Raw genomic sequence first — 27,947 nt, forward strand, 5'->3', positions numbered from 1 at the left:
ATTAAATGCTTGGATTTTATATCTGAGTTGTAACACAGGTTGATAGTTTACCCTGTAGTTTGCTCTCGGTGTTGGTGCGATACAGTCCTCCGTGGTGAGCGATGGTCCGTGCTGCTTCCAGGTGACTCATGACCACGTCCACTCCTGACTCCACGCTCTCCCAGGACTCCAGCGCCTCTCCGGACGCCACACCGCGCTCCAGCAGCGACAGCACCGGCACCACGTGAGGGAAAGAGGTGTTCGAGAGCACACAGGTCTCTGGAAGATTCAGAAACAAATACAGTTATAAATAAATAAACCTTAAAAAGAGTTCCAACTACTGGGGGACTTGTGATTTATATAATAGCCAGTGCCAAATTAAATAAAAGATTGAGGAGTAATATATAAAAGACAAATAATAAAATGAGTAAAATCCAAATATTCTATGTACTTTTATAAAAATCATTATATTTCTTTTTTTATTATCAATTATATTTATTTAAAAATATTATCAAAGGAAAATAATTCACAAGAACATGAATTCAAATACAGTAAAGTTAATAAATAAAACAATTAATCTTGTAAAAGACATCGACAGTAATTGTAATGAATATTATATCCATTAATATTAAGAATTAGTGGTTTACTGATATATATATATATATATATATATATATATATATATATATATATATATATATATATATATATATATATATATATATATATATATATTTTTTTTTTTTTTTTTTTTTATTATTTATTCATGGTCTTAGAGAGCAGGGTGTATAAACCAAATATCATAAATAAATAAAAAAATATATACAGTACATTATCTAACACAATTTAATTTAAAAAACATGCAGAATTGCTGCAATTATACTGATTTAATTTTATTAAAAAAATATAACTAAAAATCTGTAAAAAAAGAAAAGGATTTATGCTTTATCAACCTTTTGATTCTGTAATCCTATTGTAGTAGTTTGAGTGCACTGGGAATCATATTTTCTCATTTTACATACAGAAGACAATAACATACGACATGAATATGAAATAATGGCAAACTGGATATAACTCAGCATAGTGTGTGCACACAGGTGTTGGCTGGGTTCTTATCTCTATCAAAATAAAAGTCCCACTGCCGTCAAATAAATAGCTGCTTCTGAGACTATACCGATTATCGGCAAATACCGATAATTCAAAAATGCCAAAATTGGCATTTGGATATATGTATCGGTTAAACCACTATTAAGAACAACACTATATTGTCCATGTGATTCTTTACAAGTTGCCTAGGAGTTGCTAATGCCACTAATATTAAAGGTTCTGTAGTGTAGAATATTAACAGTATTTCGTCATTAAAGAGGATTCTTGTTCTACCTTTCCCATCATTCATGGCCTTCAGGAATGGCTTAAGTTTCTTCTCATAGAGGATGGCGCCTTCTGTGTGTCTCTGTCGCAGTGTTATCCACGTCTGCTCCAGCCGTGAGATCTACACCAAACATCACAGAAGATATAGAAATATAGAACTGTATATCTGGAAAATGATCAGCGTTAGTTACAGACGACAGATAATACATCTAAATAATACTGTTCTGATATACAAAATTATGCATTACTGTTGTTTTTAAACTTGCTATTGAGCATTGGCACGTGTGGTTTGAGAGGTCAGGTGTGTTCTTGTCACCTGCGGCAGCTCCAGCGCTCTCATGACCGCAGCGAAGCCGAACATGTTGCCCATGTTGCTCTTGAGTTCAGCAGCCAGCTGGATGGTTTTATGCAGGAGGGCGGCTCTCTCCTCGGTGCTGCCCGTACAACCCAACAAATCCACCGCCATCATTATAGACATGGTGTAAAACCTGTCGAACAAGACACAGCTGATCACTCAAATATATTCAATACTGCTAGCTGTATCTCTGTAACACGCATGATGGCTTGTTTGATACATGTATGTTTTTGGATTTAAATGAGCACTGCTGTGTTCATTTTCAACTTATGTAAAAAACAGTAATATTGCAAAATATTATTTACATAATACCACTGTTTCATATTTTTATTTATTTTAGCATGTCATTTATTCCTGTGATGTAAAGCTGTATTTTCAGCATCATTCCTCCAGTCTTCAGTGTCACATGATCCTTCAGAAATCAGTCTAATAAGATGATTTACTGCTCAAGAAACATTGAATATTATTATTATCAATGTTGAAAACATCTGAGCTGCTTAATATGTTTGCGGTAAATGTGTTTGGACAATTATAAATGTCTTTACTGACACTGTTGATATATTTATTGCATCCTTGCTTTAAAGCTGCAGTAGATAACTTTTGTAAAAAATATATTATTTACATATTTGTTAAACCTGTCATTATGTCCAGACAGTAGAATATGAGACAGATAATCTGTGAAAAAAATCAAGCTCCTCTGGCTCCTCCCAGTGGTCCTATTGCCATTTGCAGTTAAAGACGACTCCCGGTAAGAAATCAACCAATCAGAGCTGCGGTCCGTAACTTTATTTGTGTTCAAAATGTAGAAAAATGTATATAATAAGCGAGTACACCATGAATCCATTTTCCAAACCGTGTTTTTAGCTTGTCCTGAATCACTAGGGTGCACCCATAATAATTGTTTATATTCGGACTATTTTAGATTGCTTCGGGGATACCGCGGCGGAGTAACCCAGTACCTTTGTGATTCTTCATAGACATAAACAGAGAGAAGTAGTTCCGGCTACGATGTTCTTCAGCAAGACGCAAGCAGTTCTGTTTATTAACCGCTAGAGCGTCAAAAGTTCCCTACCACAGCTTTAATTAAAGTATTCATTTCATATTTCCTATTTCAAAGAAAAAACATATTACTGACCCCAAACTTGCATAACAAAATCAGTATTCAATTATATATAATATACAAATTTGCATATATTTTATATTCATTATATATTCAATTTTATATATATATATATATATATGCTTAACAAAAAAATTAGTTATCATCTGTATTTTATTCTATTGTTTTTATTTTTATTGTATGGTTTTCTTCTGAATTGTTTCCATTATCTGTAATTCTGTGAATGCGCTGAAAGGGATAGTTGTGCTGGTTGGAACAGAGTTGACTGGACTTCACTGGCTGTTGATGTCTGTGTTACTCCCTTCACTTGAGAACGGCTGTGTCCTGATTATGATATGTGTGTATGAGTGTAAGTGTCTCCTCACCTCTCCAGCAGATCCAGTCTCAGCTGGTGTCCATGTGGAAGAGTCAGCAGCTCCAGCCCCGAGCTCACTCCCATCATCCTCTGCATCTCCTTGGTAACGCCCAGTATCCTAGCAACCTGCAGATGGCCACACAGATACAAGAGCATTATATTCAGCCCCGCCCCTTTATTTCCATCCCAACATAGTCACAGTCAGAACAGAAGACAGTTAATTACCCTTGAACTCATCACATGATGGAGAGAGTTTATTAACCCTGAAGGTGTAAATGTTAATGGAAGACAACACTGATGAAAGTCTGATATCAGTCAGCTTCACATGTGCCTTACGTGATGTCGTATCTGTCCGTCTGCCGTGGGCTTTACTGGGCAGTTTTACTGTTTGTGTACTTCTTTGGGAGTGTTTGGGAATGTAATTGTGTATGGGATCTGGTAATGTTGTCCCGGGTCATCTAAGAATAATTGATTCAATAATAAACAATAATTTGCAATATCAGTCAGGTATCGAAAAGCATATTATTTACTCGCCCTGAAGTTGTCCCAAACCTTTATTGCTTGTGTTGAACACAAAAAAAGATATTGTGAAGTATATTGGTAACAAAACAGTTGATGGTAGCCATTGACTTACACACTTACTAAGTGAATGGCTACTGTCAACATTTTTTAAAATATCTTCTGAGTGAGTAAATGAGTTTTCATTTTTGGGTGAACTATCCATTTTAAGGGGGCTAGACATTATATAGCAGAGATATATGGGCTTTAAGTTGAGTCTGGCCCAAAACAAAGACCACGTGACCGGACTTCAAGAAACTGATATGTACAGTTTTCACCGACTTATTTGATTTTGTAATAAATATAAAATATAATTTTCTATAATTAACAATAAGGCAGTATTTATTATTATTAGAATTATTATACATTTTCATTTATTACAAATATGCATTCACCTAAAACCTATCCAACTAAAAGTATCTATATTAAAAACTGAACCTGGGCTATATGGTTAAAGATCTGTTTGTTTTTGACCCAAAGCAACTGAAAAATGTATCTAGAAAATGTATTAAAAAATTAAGAAACCGTTAATTAATAAAAAATTATAAATAATATTTTTACTCAATTATACAAATTTTCATTTACTTAAAAAATACATTAACATTAAATAAAAATAAAAACGTGTCTCACGTCAAATCATCTGTACAGTAGGTGTATTGTATAAAATTTAAATATAAATTTAGGAACTCTAAAAATTCCTGTAATGACCCAAACTTGCATCATTATGAAGCAACATTTTGGTCAATTCACTCTTACGTAACCCTGGAAAAGGTTAGATAATTATGATAAGGGTTTAAATGTGTATTTTGAGCTCTTTTTAAAATGATTATTATAATTTTCTTTTTCAATATTTCTGAACAGGATTTTTGCCTGATGTGTCACTTGTTCCCATTATTATGATTGGTTTCAGATGGAGTTGAACTGCAGTTTGTGGATGGATTGTTTTATTATGAACACTTAACAATAACCTTTGCTTTGTATAGAATTCCTAATAAGCAGTGAAGCAACACAGAAAAATGTCAATAGCTAAAACATTTGTTATATAGTGTAGTATATATATTATATAGTATTTTTTTTACCATGCAGTCTGCCTTGGTGATGTGCTTGGCGGCTGTTTTGGGATCCACCTCCGCCAGCAGCTCCTTCACCCTCTTCAACACACTCATCTCCAGAGGTTTATTCTCGGCTGGCAGAAGAGTGGACTGGTATTTTCCAGGTTTGAAGGAGGAGCTGGTCTCCACCAGGGGGAGCGTGAAGCCCTCCATCCCATCTGGAGCTCCAGAGCCCGGGCTTTGGCCATCCTCCACCCTCAGCCTCTCGACGTAGCTCTTGCAGGGAGGAATGGGGGCTTGACCGGGTCTCAGCTCACAGTAGCTGCCGTCCTGCTCTGAACTTTCTGACGGGTAACTGTGGGCAGGCATGGAGTGGGAGCTGGGGGGCAAGTCTGAGCAGGTAAGGTTGTTATTGGAGGAGGATGGTGAAAGATGTGGATCACTGGAGCGCCGCATCACCGGAGAAGGCGGGATCGCGGTGAGGACACGCCCACCTGAGCCATGTCTGTAGCGGGAGACTGGAGAAACAAACAAAATAACAGACTTTTACATGCCTCTCTGAAACGCTTGGTTTTGATTGGTCAGTAGCAACATTCAGAGTTCCAATTATTCCCAGATAATGAGTGTCGTCAATAAAAATGACCGCTCAACAAGGTATTGGATTGGAGGCTTGCTCTTCTTTCATGTCTATCGTAGGGGATGTGTTTTTTTAAAAAAAGGAAGTTCTTTCAAACTGAGCTCAGTGATTTTAGAATTCTGTGCCATGCGTGAGACGCTGCAAAAGTGGGATGCAAAGACATTTTTGCAGTCCACTGTCCATGTTTTTCTATGTAAACGTGCTAAATGGACATGTTTGACCATTTTTCTTTTGCAGCGGCACGGCATAGCTACTATAAAAGCAACTTGTCCATAGACCTTGGATTTTTCCATTTTGTCTCGCATTTGCGGTTAAAAACACAATGTCTGTGAAATGCAAGGTTAAGAGACATGTTTTTCAAAAGTTAAACATTTCAATAGTTCTGTCTGAATGGCCCTCAATAGTAGGCCTATGGTTATATTGTTGTAGTGTTGATCTCATTGTGCAGAAGGATTATTTTTGCTCACTAGATGGGGCTCTTCACACAGAATGCGTTTTTCTATTACTGCTACTTGTCCATGTAATCGTGCTAGATCGATGTGTTTGACCATTGTTTTTGCGTCTTGCATCTTGCATCCTGCCAAGGACACAACGTTCTTAAACCATGGCATTTGTTTCCCATTTCACTGCTTGCAACTCTTGTTTTTGTTTTTGTTTTTTCAAAGCAAAAATTTGTTCTGTGTGAATGGATCACTATAATATAATAAATAGGTAAGATTTTAAAATTTCTTCTCAAATCAATATTTCATGTCCCTGCTATTATGTTAGTGCTGATCATCTGTGTAATATGTGTAATAAGTACCTTAAATGTTTGAACTTGTCTGGTCATCTTGGCTTAAAGCTTGCCAAGAACGTATTTCTTCACAGAAGTTAATAACATATTTCAAATCAAATCAGTAATTCACTTCATGTTGAGGTCCTGATCACCCTGTCTAGGATTATTTCGCGGTAACAACCACCCGGATGTACATTATCCTTTACTATTAGGGTGGGCTAACAGAATCAGTGGGTTTAAATATTCAGATAGATGCATGAGAATGTGTGTGTGGACTCACTGGAGCTGTAGGCAGGGGACAGCGGGCAGCGGTACTCTTGGATCTGATCCATGCTCATGGCGCAGTTCCTCATCGCATCCTTATGATGCACTGTAGAGGGGCTGGAGAAGACAAACATGCTATTAAATCCTTCATTATATATATCAAAACACATTTTACATGTCAAAACAATCAAGCATGGTGCACAACTTATAAGCCACAGCTACAAGATTTCTGAAAAACACATTCAGTGCTGCTAGAGATGACATGCACAGAAGCAGGTGAAGGGTTTCCATGTGGCCAAATCTGTGTGGAAAACAGGAGTGAGTGGGAGGGGGTCTGTGCCAGCTGTGAACACACACACACACACACACACACACACACACACCAGCTGCTGCCCTCCGCTGGTTTCACCTCCGGCTCGACTGTCTGAGGCTCATCTGGCTCTGTAGACTGGGCCGCACTGCTAATACAAGACATCCTACATGAGCACATCACCCCTGCATCTCTGACCTGTTAATATGCCCGATCTCAGACCTGAGATACCTGAACATTTTTAAGATTAAGATATATGTTTACAAAAAAAAAAAAAAAAAATTGAGACTCTAAACAAATTTAATGCCTGGTGATCATTAAAAACTAAAATGAATATGGTCACAGAACATGTTATTTTGAGACCTCTGGTTGGCAATTAAAAAACAAAAATGACTACTGATACAAAATAAATAAATAAATCATAACAAAACAAAATGTTATTTTGAGACTGATCCAGTTTAGCTCCTGGTGGTCACTAAAAAACATGAATATGGTCACAAAACAAAACAAGGCACTATGATTTAGCTGCTTTATTATTTGAGAAGAAGATGCTGATGATGCTGATGATGAAGGTCTACCTGTGAGGAATGATCTTCTCTGTCGTCAGTCCATCCGTCATAGTAACGCTTCTTCTCTTGATGTGCGCCCCCCTCGGGGTCGAAGGTGAATGTGCAGATCCTGGTCTCCCACCGGCCAAAGCAAACGTGGCCTCCAGGTACCTCAGAGGCAGCGTGCGGTTGACCGGACACAGCAGCTGAGCTCCGGTGCGTGGGCACACGGGTCGTCCCGTGCTAGCGTGGTGCCTGACCAGCGTGGGGACAGAGTCGAAGCTCTCATGCTCCAGCATGTACTGGATTTTGGTTTGCCCGCTTTTGACCAGGACTTTACTGATCCGAGAGTGGATGACTTCCTGCTGCCAGCGACACGTGAGGACATAGTCGCCCGCGGTCGACAGGGAGTCCCGTACGAGGAAGTCGCCGCTACGCAGAACCAACGTTTCTGAGGCCTGTGTTCACACAAATAAAAGAAAAGGCATTATTAAAGGAAACGTTGCGAGCTGGACTCAAACCCACATTTCCCACATAAGCACCACAGCTCAACATGCTACTTTTTAGACACTTTCCCCCCAGAACATTCCAGTGGAAATGTGTTTTTTTTTAAATAAACACATTTTTAAATGAAAATAAATAAATTAAAATTATCTTTCTGTGGTAATCAAAACTTTTTTTTTAGATCACTGTTAGCAACTGAATCTATAGAATAACTTGCATACTTTACACAAGTTTTGATGAAATGCCACAGATATGATACTTTATGTACTACATGCCTCTGTTCCAGCAGATGGCACAACAGTACATTTGGTGAGGTCAGGAGTGCAGCATGGGGGCGTATCGCCATGGCGACTAGCTATAGTTTTTAATAGAGGTGGCTGGAGTTTCTCTTTACTCCAGCTTGAGCAGGAATACATTATGCTAATGCCCAGATGGCTGCTCTCATAGTAGAGACAGCGTGGGCTGTAGTTTGACGGCTCTATGGTGCAAAAAAGGGCACAAACAGACTCTCTCACAAACACATGCTGACAGAAAAACCCAAACATGCCCAAAGCAACAAATATACAGTACACATCAAAACATTATGTATAGAATGCACATGGAAAAATACTGTAAAACTGCTAACGAAGGTTTTAATTCAAGAACTTCTCCAGTTACATGCACACTTGTTTGGACATCGTAGTGTGGACTTCCCTTTGACATCCATTGTTCTCAGTGTTGAGATGTGCAATCTTTTTGAAGTTAAAATACTTTCATCCATTACCACTTAATATGCAGAGACAACTGGAAGTCATTTGTAGGCGGAGTGTTTCCTGAGGAGTGAAACACTGGCACTTTCAAAACATTTCTCTATTTGTTTGAGAGAACAGTTTGAGATTTTGGGAAGTTATAGCCATAGATGGCAGAAAATTACTGAAAAACTAAATTCGAATTTGCAAATAAATATTATAAAAATTCAAATTATTTTCGAATTTAAAATGCATCATTTCAGTTAGGGTGAAGAAAAGCTTTTGGCTTCTCTTCTGAGGCAACAAGAGGGCGCATTGGGCATAATATTACTAATGCACGTTTATTCAAAGCATAAGAAAATATGACTGTGAAAAAAGTGCATAAAGTAATGTTTACAAACTAATTATAATTAAGTATCTTGAAGAACAACAGCGTCATTTGTGCATGCATAGTTTAATACAGAGAGGTGAAAGCCAATCACACAAAAAATCCCCTTAAGCTATACATTTGGAACTGTGAGAGATGAGACATAAACTCAAAAAAAAAAGAAAAATTCTGACTTTTTTCCCCACAGAATTGTGAGATATAAACTTACAACTTTAAAGAATTGCGGGATATAAACTTGCAGTTGTGAGAAATAAAATGGGAACCGCAATTCTGACTTTTTTCTTGAGATATAACCTCTCAATTTTAACATTTTGAAGTACAATTTAGATGAAAAAAAAAGACTCAATTTTCTTACTGTTGCAAGTTTATATCTCACAATTCTGAATTTATAACATGTAATTGCGACTTTATATCATGCAATTCTGAGAAAAAAGCTCGGAATTATGAGAAAAGTTGCAAATACCTTTTTTTTTCTTTTTCTTTTTTTCTTCAACGGCAGAAACAAGCTTCTATATTTTTTGTACACTGTTTTATTATTGTGGTATAATCAGTTTGGCACAAATCCAACTCCAAATCCAAAATTAACTTCCGAAATTACATGTCGTTTTACATGACATTTTCTTTTCGTCTAAGTACTAGAATAGGCTGCAAAGTGGACCAGACCCTATTCCGTTTAGTCAAAATTCTGGCTGTGTGAGACTGTACCACAAACACACCTCTCGTGGAATGTGGCCATGGTACCAGCCGTGGCTCCTCATGTCACTGCTACTGAGTTTGAGCTCCTCCTCCAGCTCCTTCCTGAGTTTCTCCGGGGGTGACTCCAGGAGGTACTTCTCCTTGGAGAACTGCAAAAAAACACATAAAAACCAACAGATAAGTCACACCGCTTTACTTCATGAACACACAAATATATGATACAGTAAACTATTGATCACCCTGAGAAAAAAAAACAAAACATTCTTGAACAACAATGGCCAGGTTTATTGCCTCACTCATCAAACTGACGTATCAATCCATACGAGATATGAAAAAGTAATTTGAGTCACACAGAGCTTCACTGCACATATTCTTCTGTATAATTTATGTAACATCTAACCATGTTGCTTAAATCAAAGCATACAAATACACAATGCAGGAAGAGGCTTGCTCGTCTCACTCAAAGAACAGCGTTGTTTAGACAAAGGCACTCTGTGTCCAGTAGAAATAATGCATAATCTATGAGTGTGACAGCTCAAGGCGAAGGTCTCGACCCTCTGTGACACAGGAAAACTAATCCAAACACCGGCGGCATTGTAATGAAGTCAATAAAAAGACAACGGACAAAGCTTAGGGCACTAACAGGGCTCAAAGTCGGTGAAAATGGGAGATGTGGGATCAATTTTACAATCCTGGGTCACTCTAATGGTCTCTTCCTCTCTCTGTCTGTGGTAAACGGATTAGACATCTGCTTTTGCTTTCACTCTTTGACTGATTTTTACACATGGGAACAGGAAAAGATGCTAGATTTCCACTGTCATTTAACTGGTTGTGTGTGTGTGTGTGCGTGTGTGTGTAAAGTGTAGAAAGATAGTGAGGCAAGGTCAAGTGTAGGGAGTTATTGCTTTTGTCTCGGCCTCCAGGGGCTGAATCCACCACCTGGGCTTCACCAGACCTCTCCGTAATTTCATATAGACGTCTGTAATTGTCTTTTGCTGCTTGAAGATGGCCACAAGGTACAATATTCTGGTGTCATATATTCTGGATTTGGGACCATAGAGAAAACCCAGTGTGTGAGCGATAACAGTGCTAGGCTGATATGAGTACTTCATATTGACTTATGAGAGGTGCCTCTCACAAGAGACAGATGACCCTTTTCCAGTTTTTGGAAATTCTCTCTTCCAACTTTATTAGTGTTTATTCAAGGAGTGAGTTTCACCTATACTGTGCTTCCGAGAGAACAGATGAGAAAAAATTAAGTGAGCTGAGAAAAGCAGCAAGGCAAGACAAAATATAAAAAGAAGAGGTGAATCAGGATGAGAAGAGGAGATGAGAAGAGACATGATGAGAAATGACAGGACAAATAATTTGAAGTGAGACAAAATACGGCAAGAAATGTGGAAAAAATCTAGATGAATTGAGACAAGAAAAGCTAAGATGAGACAAGACGACGTGAAGTGAGATGAGACGAGAGCGAGACAAAACAAGATGCAAAGACATGAATTGAGACAAAAAAGCTAAGATGAGACAAGACGACGTGAAGTGAGATGAGACGAGAGCGAGACAAAACGAGATGCAAAGATGTGAATTGAGACAAAAAAGCTAAGATGAGACAAGACAACGTGAAGTGAGATGAGACGAGAGCAAGACTGAGACAAGAAAAGCTAAGATGAGATGATGTGAAGTGAGATGAGACGAGAGCGAGAGTGAGACAAGAAAAGCTAAGATGAGACGACGTAAAGTGAGATGAGACGAGAGCGAGACAAAACGACATGCAAAGATGTGAATTGAGACAAAAAAGCTAAGATGAGACAAGACGACGTGAAGTGAGATGAGACGAGAGCGAGACTGAGACAAGAAAAGCTAAGATGAACGACGTGAAGTGAGATGAGACGAGAATGAGACAAAACGAGATGCAAAGATGTGAATTGAGACAAAAAAGCTAAGATGAGACAAGACCACGTGAAGTGAGATGAGACGAGAGCGAGACTGAGACAAGAAAAGCTAAGATGAGACAACGTGAAGTGAGATGAGACGAGAATGAGACAAAACGAGATGCAAAGATGTGAACTGAGACAAGAAAAGCTAAGATGAGACAAGACGACGTGAAGTGAGATGAGACGAGAATGAGACAAAATGAGATGCAAAGATGTGAACTGAGACAAGAAAAGGAGAGAAGAGACAAGATGAGAAGAGACGTGACAAGAAAAGACAGGAGATAAAGAAGTGAGGTGAGAAAAGTGGAAAGAAAAAAGACAAAGTGAGATGAGATGAGACAAAAGCAAGAGCACCAGAAGATCTGATAAAGGAAACAAGAGTTCAGAATAAGCCTTGGCAAGCATGCATTGGCATGCATTGTTTCTGCAGAGTTTCACTCATTAAAGTGCCTGAAGAGAGATTGAATGGGATCAAGCTGCGTTCTGCTTTCGATCACTGATGTCTGAAGACTCCAGAGAGACACCTGGGCTGTTTCAAGTCCCCTTGCCCCACTTAGAGCTGCTCCTGGAGGGCTAAAATGTCTTTCTCACTGCCCTCTTTCTTCCACAGAGAAACCACTTCTGGCAGTCTAATGAGGCGCATGCTGGGGGAAATGACCTGACCTGACCACATGCACAAACACACACACACACAAATGCACAGTGCAACCGCTACAGATGCACAAGGACAGAACGGATTTCAAGGTACAGAGGAGATAAAAGGAGAGATGGAAAGGGGGTGATAGGACCTATGCTGCACATACACCCCCAGCACTGAAGCTCTGGTTGTCATGGAAACTTCCTATTGTGTGAGTCGGCCTGGTGCCTTCATATGTCTCATGCACCACACACACACACACACACACACACACACCTCAAGCATTTTACAAAGCAAGAGGCCAATGCATTGTGAAAAACAATTATACTTCCTGGAACATGACAGGGCACAGGCAGCAAAGAGACAGCACTGACACTAAACTTTTTGGGATATAAAATCTACATCTCTCAGTGAGTTTAGTCTAGTCTAATTGTTATGCAGTGGGAGACCTGAATGTCAATCCAATCAGATATGCTTTCCCACGTTTTCCAGAGGACAAATAAACCAGAAAGCATCAGAAAGCACAGACATAACCTTCAACAAAAGTCACCAAAAAGTAGAATTCAGTCCCCAACCAGTTCCCTCTGGACCCCAAATCATTTCTCACAGATTAATATTGTCATAAATATATTTTGTGTTCTCAAGTTTAAGAGAAAGGGATTTCTGTTGGAAATAAAGTAGATACAGAAGCATTTACCCATTATAAATGACTACTTGAGGTAACAATTGCACATATCCACATTTCACCATGTTTACTAGACTAAGCAGCAGTTTGGAGACCACTTTGTCTATTTAGGATTTATTATTTTACATTTATACAAAGTACTATTGCTGCCAACTTGGATATGAACAATAATGCACACTGCTCATTTAATTTAATAGGCATTTAAGCCATATTTGCCAAGAAGGTTATGTAGAGACTGTCCCTCCCAAAACTTTAATTGAATATCTCTGAGCAAACTGTACTTGTGTCCTTCATAACTGTGCTTTTGTCAAATTAAAAATGGCATCTACTATGGAAGGTCTTGAGAAACAAAATACTTGTATTAAATAATTCCATTTGTACTACTATGAATACTCATGCTTGGAAATTTTAGACAAGGTTGACATGATAGCATCATGAGTTTTCAAACATTGTCTGCTAGTTTTTTTTTTTTTTTTTTTGCATCGTGTGGGACACATTTTCCTGAAAATCCCTACATAAATTCATGCACAAACACCAACCCATTCAGAGGTGTTTATCTTCAAACCCCCATGGCATGTCATGAATAACATCCAGCAAGATGCATCACCCAATTACACTCAATACCCCCATTCTCTTCTTCAGCGAATCACGGCGCTCCATTTAACCAAGACACCCACCCATCTAATCCACCAGATCTGAGTGAGTGCAGCTGCTCCTCTGGGTGAAAGGAAAGACATAGACACAAAAAACCATTAGGCTGACACCAACCACAGATATGGCAGATAAAGCTTCACAGGTCAGCGCCTGTCAGTGAGTCTGCTCTCTGGGGTAGAGCTAATCCAGTCGGCCCTTCTGAGCACTGACCCAATGCAGTGAGAGATCACAAGACAGTTTGTTGTGATCTGAATGACTTGCAACTCTGGTAGAATATGATCCTTAATTGTTTAGTGTATGATGGCCAGTTTTCCCTCTGTGACTGTTTACAAAGTAGGTATGATATCTAGCGTTTTACAGTCTATTCAGAGTAGAGTAGTGTATTCCAGCTTTAACATGCCCACAAAGATTCCCCTTAAAGGTTTATGCTTAATGCACAGTTTGCAGCAAATAATTGTGCATCATTTTGGTTCTATGCAATTCATGGTCGTATACATTTTTATTGTTTTATTTATAAGACATTTTGTGTTGGGTGAGTATTTGATGTTCAATATCAACTCCAGTACAACGACTAGTGTAGAGTAAGCCTCTGAGGGTATATCTGGGTAACCGCAAAATGTTAATAAGACATTTTGAATTACACACTTTTTTAACTTTGAAGTGTTAATGTTTGAGGTTTAAGCTCTGTCCTTCTACATAGACACTGACAAATACACCCAGTCTTGTGACCTTTCCCTCCGGTTGACCCAGGGATCCCGATTTTAAGATGTTGTCCATCTGCTGCCCATGCGGTGTTGCTGTACCTTTATCCCACCTTAAGCCATCTTAATGCCCCTATCATGCCCTTATCTCCCAGAAAACCATCTTTGCATTATCCCTTCATCTATCCCTGCTGTCTTACACCACCCAAATCTTCCCTAAATCCCTATATCTGTCATCACTGGCCTACATCCCAACATATTAGATCTTTAAACGAGTTCTGTTTCTTGGATTGTCTCTGTTTCAAACACACACCCAAACACACTCTCTGCGGCTGAACACACACATATGTGGGTCAGATGAGGTACTACAGCTCATATGACTCTATTAACAACAATACTAAGATGATGATGTGCACACCTAAGACATGTAAATTGATAACCTTGTTTATATGAACACACAGATCCACATAATTGAAATACTTTTGATCTCAGATCAGCTCAGAACGGTAAGATGACCTTAATTACAATACAAGAGGCTAAAAGTTCACATGACATTGATTTCTTGAAGGAACAGGTCATTCAAGGATGAAATATTTTTCTTTTACATGACGCTATATTCAACTGAAAACAGGATTCTTTTGTTTAGAAGTGCATTGGCCGTTGGTTTACATGACAACAGTGTTTTGGGGACCTGAAAATGCAACTTTCTAAACAGATTTCAAAGTTTTGAAAACTGTACCATAATCATCTCCGTGTAAACTACAAAACTTTGCGCATGCGTATTACATGTTCAATCTATATGTGCACAGCCATTAAAGTGACATCTCCAACTACTGGTCTGGCATGAATACTACAGTATTTTTTTTGTCATTTTTGTGAAAACCTTTTCTGTTTTTAGTGCATTGTTGTGGTATAAACGTATATCTTTACTCAATCATTCACTCACAACACAGAACACAAAAGAAGACATTAAGAGCATTTTCAATCGGCTTTTGTCCACAAATTGAAAATTGTCAGTCGTTTATGGAAAAATTATTTTTCCAAGTCTTCTGAAGCCAAAGTTTTATTGAAAACTTCCCATCTGCCACAGCTCTCAAATTCATACCAAATTCGACTTGCAGTTGCAGATTGAATGCCAGTAGTAATAAACAAGCAGTAGGCCCATGGACTGCCTTTTAGGTAACTTAATGGTTCTTTTTGTCCTTTTTAGAGCATGACAGTACAAATCATCATCATCATCTATTTTCCCTGCATGGTCGCTCTTGGTCACTGTATAAAACCTTTGAATATAAAGGGTGCATGCAAGTACCTTAAATGTGCTCATTTTTGTATCTAAATTGTACATAGCCTATATTATTGGCTTTTGAGGTTCCAGCCCAGTGACAGGTTTTGTGCCTTTTTAGGATAGTATACTGACAAGAACAATCTGCATGTTCAGGAAGACAATTGGGACTATATATTTTGAACGGCAATAGGATGAGCAGATGATGGCAGAATTGTCTGTAACTATTCATTATGTCAAACCTGTAGGTTCAATCAAACTAAACTTCCACTAAATTGAATGGAAGAATACAGTACATAACCTTGTATCCAAAGACTCTCAGTAAAGCTTAAAGAAAAGTTACTGTAAATAAACATAGCATGAAGTTAAGACGGTTCTTATCTCCATATTTCGAGTGTCTGACTCACTGTCCCCGAGCGTCGTGAGGAACTATAGCACAGGGTTAGTGCTCAGACTCAATTATTAATTCAGTATGTATGGAATAATGCACAGATTGTGAATTAATTCATAAGCTCAGTGTGATATCAGACCCCATAAAATGTATTTTATATATAAATTTTTTCTGATATAGGATAGTTTTGTTGTGTGTTTAGCCATAATTATTTCTCGTATACAAATCTATGCATTAGGGTTTTTCAAATTGCGTTCAAGCCTGGGTTACAATCTTTTTAAACCTCGGGCTGAGAGACCACAGCACGTTTGAACTGGAATAAACCAGATACCGTATTATTTGCTTAAAACGGCCAGACTAATACGATGACATTATCACAGATGAACAAGCAATTATTAAAACAATGTTGTGTCAGTTTGTCATGAGCTCCTGAATATGCAAATAAGAATGTTAACTCGAGGTTTACAAATGTTCAAAGTGACATATTAACCGCTTGTATAGTTTCAGCAGATTTCCAGCTTGGCATCAGGCCTAGATTTCTCTATTCGTTCGTTCGTGTCGTTCTGTCTTTTCACTGCACTTGTTTCTCCCTCTTGTGCTTTGCAGACAAATTTAGGAGCAATGACTCTTGATTGTGAAGTCTCTATTCTTGAAGCCAACTGCACAGCTTCCATCGGCTTCACCAAAGCGTCTGCAAACAACGTCAACATGAAAGAAAAAATGACTGTGGCAGTACCACTGATTGTATTTACATGGGACTCCAAGGTACCTTTTCTAAGCCATTACTGTGGAACATGAATCTGAAAATGTTATTGCTCGAAAGTTTCGAAAACTTTGGAGACTTAATTGGGTCTTCAGTTATGTTTCATTGAATTATCAACTTTGTTTTTCCTAATATTCCATAAGATAAAAAACACAAGTGAGAAAACTGTTGACATATAGAAAGAATATATACAAATAAAAATAAAAAAGCCCAGCCCAGGTGAAAGAAGTAAAGCAAAAGTAACTAAATGTCTTATTTTCCATAACTGAGTAATGCAATTAGTTACTTTTTTTTTTTTTGTAATGAAATATTGTAATTTATAACTTTTAAAAGTAACTTTCCCCAGCACTGGTTGTACCATGGGACGTTTTGTTACTACTCTATAGGGATGCACATACACCCGCAGTCCACTTTAAAGAAAACTAGCAGCAGAAGTTTGAAGAGCACAGCATGACCTCAGCTCACAGCAGAGCAGGAATTAGGTCATCTCAAAGCCGCCCTGCATTTCCTGTTATTGGCAACCCTCTTCACCCATTAAAAAAGAAGCAGCGCTTTTTAGCATTTTGACACAGCCAGTCCCACGTCAAAACACAGACACACACACTGGCTTCTGTCAAACCTGATCAGTCAGCTGCATGCCACGGTGGGCATTTTGCTTTGGCACTAGAGGATCGTGTGTGTGTGAATGGGCCATTTTTTCATGTGCCAAGACTGTGACCTCAACACTAGGAGAGCAAACACCTGGATGTGCTGTTGTCATGGAAATGCTGCTTGATCCCCTCTGATGGGACGTCTCAAGGGCAGTGAGATGTGTCTTGGGGGGAAAGAGGGGGAAATTCAGGGTGGGTGCATATGGACGACACCCCATCAGCCAGCTGTTCTGTCTGCAACATTAGGCCGGTGATCTGCTGTTGTGGCGTGTGGGGAATTCTGGGTGTGCTGACATACATTCCAGTTCAAGCATTTCTCTAAAGACTGAGTGCTTCCTGCGATCCATCAGGCCTCAGGCTCTGAATGATTTCCTATGCATAGGTAATGATCGTTCCAGATGAGATTCATAATTAAGCATCAATTATGAATTAGCTTCCACACTTATAGTTCAGCTGAAGAAATCTGGGAGTTTTTATTGGATAACGGCATGTGACTCCACATGAGCCTCCTCATATATTTGGCTTTTATTTTTTTATTCTTACACTTTAGCAGTCAATATAATAATAATAATAATAATAATAATAATAATAATAATAATAATAAAACCTTCACTTTAGTTCCCAAATAGCCTTTAGAAAAAATCATAAAAAATTAAACAGTATTTAAATATTTTTATTTATTTAATTTTTATCGAAAAGGTAAAGAGAAATGCAATAAATAAATAAATTTATTACATGTAAATAATAAAAAGTTTTATTATAAAATAATAATAATAATAATAATAATTACTATTATTATTGTTGTAAAAAAATGGAAATACGAAAATTGCTAATTGTAATAATATCAAAAGCATATACATTAAATGTGTGTTCCATTGCATTTACTTATGTTTATTTTGTGGGCTCTGAAATACATCTTGTAAAACCAGTTGTTTCTCTCACGGATCCCCTAGAACCCTAGAATCTAGTTAAAAAACAACAAACTCCAAATAATAGAATGATGTAAAAAGCAAAATAATGATGAAACCACTAAAGAGAAGGATAAACTGCCTGAAATCACAAATCTCCACTGGTATATTTCGCCCTAGTTAAAAATTCTCATGCATAAGACTGCGTGTATTTATTTAAATGTTTTTTTGAGTGTGTGTGTGTGCTACTATTGTGTGCCTCTGCCGGTTCTTAATGCAGCTCTGTGACACATGGGCCTGTTATGTTGACAGGCGCAGGAGAAACATCCTGATTACCCTCTTCCCTCCAGGCTCACGTACGAGAGAGAGAGACAGAGGACTGGCAGCAAGAGAAAACTGGCCATATGGGGTCTACGGGTGGTTTGGTCCCTATGTGTTTGGGGAGCAGCTCAAAGCAAGTGTGTTTCAGATGGGTTTGGGCATATGGTGTCATAGAGGGGGGCAAGTACCACAGGAAAACACACATGACTTATCTTTCATCGTGGGTTTGGAAGGAACATATCTCTGCAGATAAATGCCTCGACATTCACGGCATCCGTATTAGCCAGATAGCACATCAGCTACAAAAAGCTGAAATCATAGAAACAGCGGGAGCCTCATTCAAGATTTTAACTCCCACAAAGTAAAAACACAATGTTTGGAAAATACATAATGATTGTGGTGGTTAACTTCAACACTTGAACAGTTACAAAAATGAACCAAGGTTTTATTATAGTAACAGTGCAGTAACCACAGTCTTTTAGCATATTGACTTCCATTTGTAAAGCCACAGTTTTACTACAAATGCCATGGTTAAACTATGGTTAGTGTAGCAAAACCACACTGGTTATCATTGTTCAACTATAGTAATTATGTTTTGTTTGTTTTTTTTTGGGGGGGGGGTTATTTGTAGTAAAAACATGATTAATTTTCATAAGGGAATGCTTTAACAAACATAACAAATGTAATGTTTTTACCCAATATACGTGTACTCTGTATTATGATTATTCTAACATCACATTGCTAGCTTAGCAACATTTGCTAACCCAAACTTTACTGAAATCAGTTGTCAAGCCACTTTTGAGCAAAATCTGTTCATCTTTGCTGCATTCCTGTCAAAAAAAATGCCTTAAATCTAAAAATTAATGACTTCCAGTGGTAAATATCAATAAGAAACTCTTTTTCTAAACACTAATGGTAATGGACTCATTAGACCCGCTCCAAACACAGTGCAGGCAGTGACGCAATATTATAGCAACACTGACAGCCACCTTACCTGACCGCACGATTGTTAATATTCATGAACTGTCACAATGAGCCATTGCCATCCAGAGACACCCCTGCTTCCTGTTTCTCTGAGAGAGCAACCAATTAAGAGCCGATTTACAGGCTGTGAGGGGTCACAGGGTCAAGGCACTGATGGATTGGGGGATCTTAGGACACGCCAATATAACCCCATCAAAAACTGTTATGAATCCAACATCTCTGTCTGTAAAAGGTAGCAGCTTTTGTGCGTGTGTGAGCAGATCCGTGTATTAGTCTAGTGTAAAAGAGTAAGGCCAAGGGCTGTTTATGTTCAAATAAACCGCACATCCAACAACGCCGCACTGGGCACTGCCCCAAATGAGAAAACTGCAGCAGGGGGAATTGGCAAAGGAATATAAAGACACATCCGATTGATTAATCAATAAATGTCAGTCATAGATTAATTATCCAGCCTGGAAGACGTACCAACTGAAAGTATGAGGAAACCAAGTTCAATAAAAGACTTCAAACATCAGTTATATAATAAAAGTAAAAAGTCTTTGAACATGGACCTACTCATCTGACTGTCAACAGATTTAAAATGAATCCAACCTGCTAAACTCAACCAGTTCATCCGTTTCTGGACTCCTGGACATGAATGGATCGCTGTGTTGCCTTAAAGTGAAAGGTCAATACAAGTGAATTTATGAGTGTAACCTTACAGGCATCTTCCATTGCATCCTCGATCCATCTCTCAGACCTTCAGAGAGAAAGATAGAGGGGGGAAAAGATGACAGGAAGTGGAGGAGAAAAGCTCTTTAGGAAGCACATGTCACGCAGTGTTTGTGCTTTGAGAAAATGTTAACGGATCATTGTCTGATGGAGCCACAATGCTATTGATGTGTGTGTGTGTGTAACTATGGTTATGTTCACACAGCAATCAAATATTTGTGCTTTCTTATTCTGTGTGCAGGTTCTGAGGTTGCTCAAAAAGTATCCAAATGAGTTACTGAGTTAAATGTCAAGTACTGCAGAAAGGTATTAAAATCTGAAAAGTTATCCTATGCTGCTTTAATACTTAAATTTGCAAATTAAATGCATTCACTGCACTCTCCCAGCTAGTAAGGTGTCAAGACCTATATATGTTCAAAAATGACAAAAATCTTGACAAAGAATTGTTACAACGATGAAGGCAGCTTGCTGAAACATCTGTTGATGATTTTTATCTCCTGGTTTAACAATTAATATAATCAATACATATTACATATTATCAAAAGATGTTGATCCAGGAACATGTCTTACTTGGCAAAATCAGGGTGACCTAGGAATACACACACACACACACACACACACACAGTGGCAAGAAGATCTGCCTCGTAATGCCGGCTGGCAGGTCACAGAGAGATATCACTGTCAGGCACACATGCACACACAAACACACACCTGCCCTTCTGTCATCCACCCCTGATAGCAGCCAGAATGCCTTTGAGGTCATTTCAACATCACATCTGGTGTTTGCACTGAATGAAAAGGATATCGCGGCTTGCTTCCTTGCATTTCTGCACCTTTCTCTCTATCTCACCTCAGTAAGACACGTTCTCTGTATATTTCATTACATTGTTGAGCCTGCAGCAGTCAGCCCTTGAGCGGTGCTACCATTGGCTGGAGATGATGTCATCTCTTCCGGAGAGCTCCGCAGCGGTGCATGCCATTGGCTGGCAGCGCAGACGGCGGCGGGGTGCTGAGATCTCACTTTCATTCATGTACAGCTGGGGAGGGGCACGCATTGGCGGGCGGCCCGTGACCTCTCAGATAGGGTCGCACTGTAGCGGTACACAGTTAAACTCTCCTGGCACAATGATACTTCAGATATCCACTCGAATTAAGTGCTAATGGGAGTTTATAATATGATGGACAAAAGTGTAGAGAGCAGGGCTTTGTTCATACACACACGCAAATGTCTGCGCCAGCAGGTTTAACAGTATTCACACATTCATTACACACACATTTACACACAGCCACATGATGACTGGAGCAGCCTATTCAGTGTGTCTCTGGTGGGGGTTGGCATACGGGGTGGGGTTGTCCTGGAGCGTGAGGCTGTCACCATGGCGACACTGCAGATGATGCACTTCTGGAGTGAGGGGAGCGGAGATGAAGAGTGCTGGGGAACTCCCATACACACAGATAAACACACACCAGACTGCTTGTGTGCGTGTTTGTTGCCGCTTAGCTAATCTCCCACTGGACGTACACTATTCCTTCTGAGCATGTGCTGAACCATATCACACACACTAGGTATTAGCCAGCAATATCCCACTGCGATGTCAATGTCCATTTCTCTCTTCTCTCGCTCTCAGTCTCCACCCTGAACATGATGTCATTGTTTTTCTGTAGCTGCTGCAAAGGCGTATGAACAAGCCTCCTAAGACTTTCAAGGAGAAATCCACTCTTCTGGATGCTCATCATTTCCCAGTTCTCTTTTTGCTACACCTTCTTTTCTAATAGCCATCCTTGATCAATGCGCCAATGACTACGAGTAGAGTCCCCTGCCTTGCACACAACTAGCAAAACTGGGTTAAGTCAATTTAACATACAATGCAAAACTGGAGATTATATGCTCTAGATGAGTCTATAACAAATCCAATTCAGACAACACAGCAGTCTAAAGAAGCTTAAAAGATTGCTATGCCATTTTGCCACAATTTCAATTTTGTTATCATCACACTTTGCCAAGGTATGGCTGAAATGCAATTGAATTCATTTACTGCAATTAACGGTCTAATCTTTCCTTCTCATCATTTTGTCATTTAGGGTCATTTGGTTTCTGTGTGATGGGTGGTATCTCTTTAATCTCAGACAATAAAAATGCATTTTTGAGCTTGTTCTAATGTATTGTGAAAGTGAAAAAAGAAAAAAGAAAAGAAAGAAAGTGAAGTGACATTCAGCCAAGTATGGTGACCCATACTCAGAATTTGTGCTCTGCATTTAACCCATCCGAAATGCACACACACAGAGCAGTGAACACACACACACTGTGAGCACACACCCGGAGCAGTGGGCAGCCATTTATGCTGCGGCGCCCGGGGAGCAGTTGGGGGTTCGATGCCTTGCTCAAGGGCACCTAAGTCGTGGTATTGAAGGTGGAGAGAGAGCTGTTCATGCACTACCCCCACCCACAATTCCGTCCGGCCCGAGACTAGAACTCACAACCCTTCGATTGGGAGTCCAAACCTCTAACCATTAGGCCACGACTTCCCCTTATCAAGCATTATCAAGCATTGCATAATTCTCTGCTGTCGATGGTAATTCACTATAGTGGCTTTTCTAAAGTGACGGGTGCTATGGTAATGCAGAATGATGCATAAAGAAAACACATGGTAACAGCTTGAACAAAGCTCAAACAAGAGAAAGCATAAGCCTGGTCTCATGCATGTCTGACCCAAATTTCTATAATTTTGAAACACGGCAACAACGACATGAATGGATATAACATCACCTCATAAAAAACTATAAAGACTAAGGAATATTGGACTACAAAGACACAATGCCAAGTCATGTAATGGTCATATTTTCAACACTAGATAAGGCCATGTAGAGAACACTGTTTAGGAATAACCAGGATTAAAAAGACTGTTCAAAAGGACAAGCTGTGTCTTGAACCCCCTTCACCGATCATCCTACATGCGTGACTGATTCTACCTATCAAGATTAATGTCTGCAGCCCCACTGATGGCCTTGAAGTGGCCCCCTCTCTTGTGACCAAAACACAAAAGTAATGACAAGGCCCCCTCCTTGTTTAAAAGAGAAGCTAGAGCATGGGTCTTCAGCCCTGCTCCTGGAGAGCTACCATCCTGCAGATTTCATCATCAACCCCAATCAAATACACCTGAACCAGCTAATCAATTGATAATTACAGACAGTTGTGTTGGAGCAGGGTTGGAACTGACTTCTGCATGACTGTAGCTCTCTAGAAGCAGGGTTGGACATCACTTACATGCAACCTTTTTTGTCAGTGAGCTAGAAAAAGGGCCTGCTGCTGCCCATTGACCCCTGAGGTCAAGCTGTGATAAAGGTCAAGTGGACATATAAAACAGACCTGACTCTAGCCTACACCACTTCCCAGCCCCTTTTGCTTTGGTCCACACCCACCTGCTCAACACGTCCTCTGAAGGACTGAAACTTTAGGACATCTCTGCCGTGATATCGGCTTATCTTTCACTTCAGAGGAAATTAATTCCTGCTGGTGTTGACAATCCTCTGTCACTGAAGCATCGGATAGTGGACGCCTAAGACAGAAACACTTACTGTTCAGAGCTAACAACCAATCGCACTGACCTATTGGGTTTACAACGTGATTGTATTGGATATTGAAGCAGTGGAGAGGATGAGTTGAGGGAGGGATGAAAGACAGACCTGGTGAAATCAGCTCTCTATGATCTCACCGTTCTCGTAAATGGACAGAAGCATAAAAGACTTCTGACGGCCAGCCGTGAAAAAAAAGCCCTCTGATCTATGTTCAGATAATTGAAAAACAGCTTATTAATTCCACTTCCATTCCACTAACGCTTACATATGAAATACATCTAAAATAGCACACAACCAGCCCATAGTTTCTTAGATGTAGTGCACTGGCAGGGTGAAGGCAAATCAAATACTCAGCCACATTATTGTTTAATCATACTCCAAAATAAAATAGAACATTGTTTTTGCTTAAGCAATCTATTATCAAATTTCACCTCAAATAATTAGTTTCCTCACTCTAGCCCTGTAGTACCCCAATACTGCAAATTTTGTATCCCTAATAAAACACACCAAAATCAACCTGAAATCGGCTAAGAAAGTCACACAAAATCTGTTGTTGTTAGAGATGCTCCAAGAAAAAAGTTGGGAGCCATTGCTTTAAACATATATACCACTAATCTATGACATTTCAGGATGACCAAAAAGCTAGTTTACAAAGCTAGTCCTAATAAATGAGGTTCATGAGTTTTGTGATGAACTTGTTGGGCAAAGGTGTCTGAACCTGATTCTGGAGGGCCATGTTCCTTCAGAGTTTAACACCAACCCCAATTAAACACACATGAACCAGATAATTAAGGTTTTTGAAGGAGTCTTTGGGATTAATAGAATCAGAATGAGCTTTATTGCCAGGTATGTTTACACATACAAGGAATTTGTTTTCGTGACAGAAGCTCCGCAGTACAACAGAATGACAGAGACAGAACATAAAACACATAATAATAGAACCTTCCAGGCAGGTGTGTTAGAGCAGGGATGTAGGAAGTTGGTCTGCCCATGGTGTTTGTTGGGGCAGTACGTGAATGACGGTATGGAATTTTCTAAATCAAACAGACAGCTTTAGAATTTTTTTAATGTTTTTTAAGCATTCGTTGGAGCAGTGTGATACACACATACATCCAACTTTTGCACAGATGGTCTATGTCTAATTTAGCATTTTTGACAACTTCAGCATCTTCATTTGCGTGATAACCAAAGCAGAACAAACATCATTAGTCTGAGAAGTATACACAATATGAATGGATACTAATCCAGTCTATAAAGGACTTCTAGTTCAGCCACATTCATCATCATCAAGGGATGAGAAAAAAAAAATCGGTACAGAAGCAGTTTGGGGGGAGGTATACAAAAAAATCATGGCACTCCAAATCTGCATGGTGTTCATTAGGAAAGAAAACAGCCCAGTGTAATTAGGTTATCCTCACATTCAATAACAGACAGATTTACTCTTGAACTTTTCTGTTTAACAGCTGCTAAGCCGCAGCCCTGGGGAAGAGACAGAGGCACCAGAGAAGATTTGGAGAGGGTAGAAAGGAAAACACATGAAAAAGAGAAGTACAAAAGAGGGGAGCGGGAGTCATACCCCTAAATATTTGAATATTAATTTAAAAAACATTTTTTTTTTTTTTTAATAATGACTGGAAGGGAAAGAGGTTATGGGGGAAATCTATGCAACTGAATCACACACCAGCATAGAACAACAACCCACCAAACCAGACAATAACACCAGTCTTAATGTGTCTGCAATCTGTGTAAATTGTAATGGGGTATTAGTTGCAGACCCTCAGTGTGAATGTGGTTCAATAATCCCCTCTGGTTAAAACTAGCATGACCACATATGCAAGTGGGGTCATAGACGAAAGGACCATCAAGCTGCCAGCCAGCAGAGAATGGGGGGATTAAGATGAAACAATTAAATGCAACTGCAAGAGGCAGATGGAGGATTTGGGGTTGATGTTGTCCCTGATAAACATGCAGTAGCCTAGCCCAATTAAAATCAAGATGGCAACCATCTTTACTGCTAATGAGACAGAAGAATCAGCTCAAAAAGCAATACAACATCAGAAAATGCAGGGAAACATCTGAGATCAATGGGAGAATGGATCCAAACTAGATTTTAGGACTAGCTACCTATGCCACTATCTTTTAAATTCCATAAAGCAAAAGTCTGTTTAAATCAAAGGTACACACAAGGTTCAAGGCACAAAGAAATTCACCAGTCTGTTTTTCTGCATGTGAATATTAAGTCAGAATGACTATTATGAATCTGCAGCTGGGACCCAGTCATCTACTCCTGGTGCGGCTCTGAGCTCAGGTGGCCAATGGGACGAACACATGCATCATTACAGGCAGTCTATGGACCTCTATGGCCCCTACATGGATTTGAGTAGTTTCATTTTGTTCTTTGCAAATGCCATTTTGTCATAAGTATGAGGTGTGCTTATACGGTTTATACGGCCTATAAGTCTCTCTCTAAGATTATGCTGTATATATATATAGTAGCCAAATGCACAATGCTGAGAACTGTAAACATACTGTAATTTCCCCTCAGACATGCACAAAATTGATTGTTTCTCCAATTAAACAAACATTGGTTTACTGCATATAGATTAAATATTGGTATAGAGTACCCTAAATGTATCTGTTGGGTACTGTTTATTACTTATGGTAAATGTATTGTAAAAAAACATTTTTTATAGGGATACTTTATTTTTACCATCTACACCTGCAACTCTGCATTATAGAGAGAAACAGGGTCACTCTGGCAAATAGGGGACAACAAAACACTAGAATTTCATTACATTGAACACCCCTGTTTTCCTTTTAAAATACCAGAAAAGAAAACAAACAGAGAGGAAGGTAAAAGTATATTAGATGAGTATTGTGCTTTTTTCTATAGTTCTTAGTGCACCACTCAAACTCAGAGCCGAAATCAAACTGTTCTTATCCAGTCCAAGTTGGCTAAAATAGAGGACAATTAGACAACACCCATTCCCCTTTTCCAGCATCCCCACTCAAATCATGTGTTGTTCTGAGATCATGTATCAGACCTCACCAGAGTAACGCAGGGTTTTTTGTATTCTGAGCCTTGCATGAAACAAAATATCTTCAGTTTCAGATATAAAAAGAATGACCTCCAGAACTACTTTGATGCATTCTCCTGTTTCCTAAGCCCATTACAATCCACTACATAACCGCAGGGTGACAACAGAGCCCTGCCTGCTCATCCAACTGTGCATCATCAGCACTAGTGTTACAGCTGAGCCAAAGTGAACTGAGCCCTGTCGGCACACATACCCACATAAATGCACACGCACACTTGTGCAGTGATATCATAGCAGAGGCTGGTGGAATGACACAGTTGTTGGGGTTGCACAATTGCACTGGGTCAAACACATAGCCCTGAGGGGCACCCTTCACCCTGCAAGCAGATGCCCTGGACGGAACCACAGCAATATATATGCTTACATACAACACACACACTGAGAATGTGACATGCATCTTCCTCCACTTCTCACACACGAACTCCTGAAGGCACATTTAGAGATGATGTAATGCAGATCCACACCTTTTCTCACGCACCAAACAGTGTATACATGCACATACTCTGCAGCTGCACGCTAACACACAATCATTCAGGGGCTGGCCACCCTCTCACCTGCACCTGCATGAAGGAGCCCCTGTAGAAGCAGCAGGCAGCGGCTGACAGGGCACTCCACAGGCTGCATCTCTCCGTCATGGCTCCTTTCCTCCTGTCTTCAGCTCTTCCACCCCTGGAGTCCACTAGAAGCCCCGGGTCATGCCCCTATCCCCTTGTGTTCACCCGTGCACAAGCCACTGCTGCAACTGATCAGTTCTATCACTGTTCCACCGGAGCCAGTGACATCCCAGATATGCACCAGCTTCCTCTCTCTCTCTTTATGTCTCGTTCTCTCTCTCTCCCTCTCTGACTTTCAATATCTCTCTCCTGCTCAGTTCCACTGCCTCTTACTCTCACTCTAGCGCTTGCTATGCTTCACAGCGCTGGCAGGGATTACCTCATCGCTCTTGGATGAAAGCAATGGGTGGGGGGAGGGATCGGAGGGGGAGAGGGAGGGATGTAGAAAGAGAGAG

General features: G+C 39.6%; 1 protein-coding gene across 5 annotated transcripts in view; it reads right to left on the bottom strand.

Annotated features, from left to right (window-relative positions):
- Positions 1–27,947, bottom strand: part of sh2d3ca (SH2 domain containing 3Ca) — a 44,949-nt gene that overhangs the window by 2,697 nt on the left and 14,305 nt on the right. Inside the window, exons 1-10 of one of the 5 annotated variants that reach the window (XM_026219376.1) lie at positions 27,493–27,884; positions 9,661–9,789; positions 7,355–7,782; positions 6,850–6,927; positions 6,483–6,583; positions 4,818–5,308; positions 3,191–3,306; positions 1,667–1,838; positions 1,360–1,471; positions 52–258 (exon numbers count right to left, since the gene is read on the bottom strand). In XM_026219376.1, the coding sequence (XP_026075161.1) occupies positions 52–258; positions 1,360–1,471; positions 1,667–1,838; positions 3,191–3,306; positions 4,818–5,308; positions 6,483–6,583; positions 6,850–6,927; positions 7,355–7,782; positions 9,661–9,789; positions 27,493–27,573 (1,915 nt within the window). In that variant the 5' untranslated portion in view covers positions 27,574–27,884. Of the gene's footprint in view, positions 1–51; positions 259–1,359; positions 1,472–1,666; positions 1,839–3,190; positions 3,307–4,817; positions 5,309–6,482; positions 6,584–6,849; positions 6,928–7,354; positions 7,783–9,660; positions 9,790–27,492; positions 27,885–27,947 lie in introns of those variants that run through there. The other 4 variants (XM_026219374.1, XM_026219378.1, XM_026219377.1 and 1 more) reach the window with 4 other exon arrangements.

Source organism: Carassius auratus, chromosome 35 (assembly GCF_003368295.1).
Source record: "Carassius auratus strain Wakin chromosome 35, ASM336829v1, whole genome shotgun sequence".
Taxonomy (NCBI): domain Eukaryota; kingdom Metazoa; phylum Chordata; class Actinopteri; order Cypriniformes; family Cyprinidae; genus Carassius; species Carassius auratus.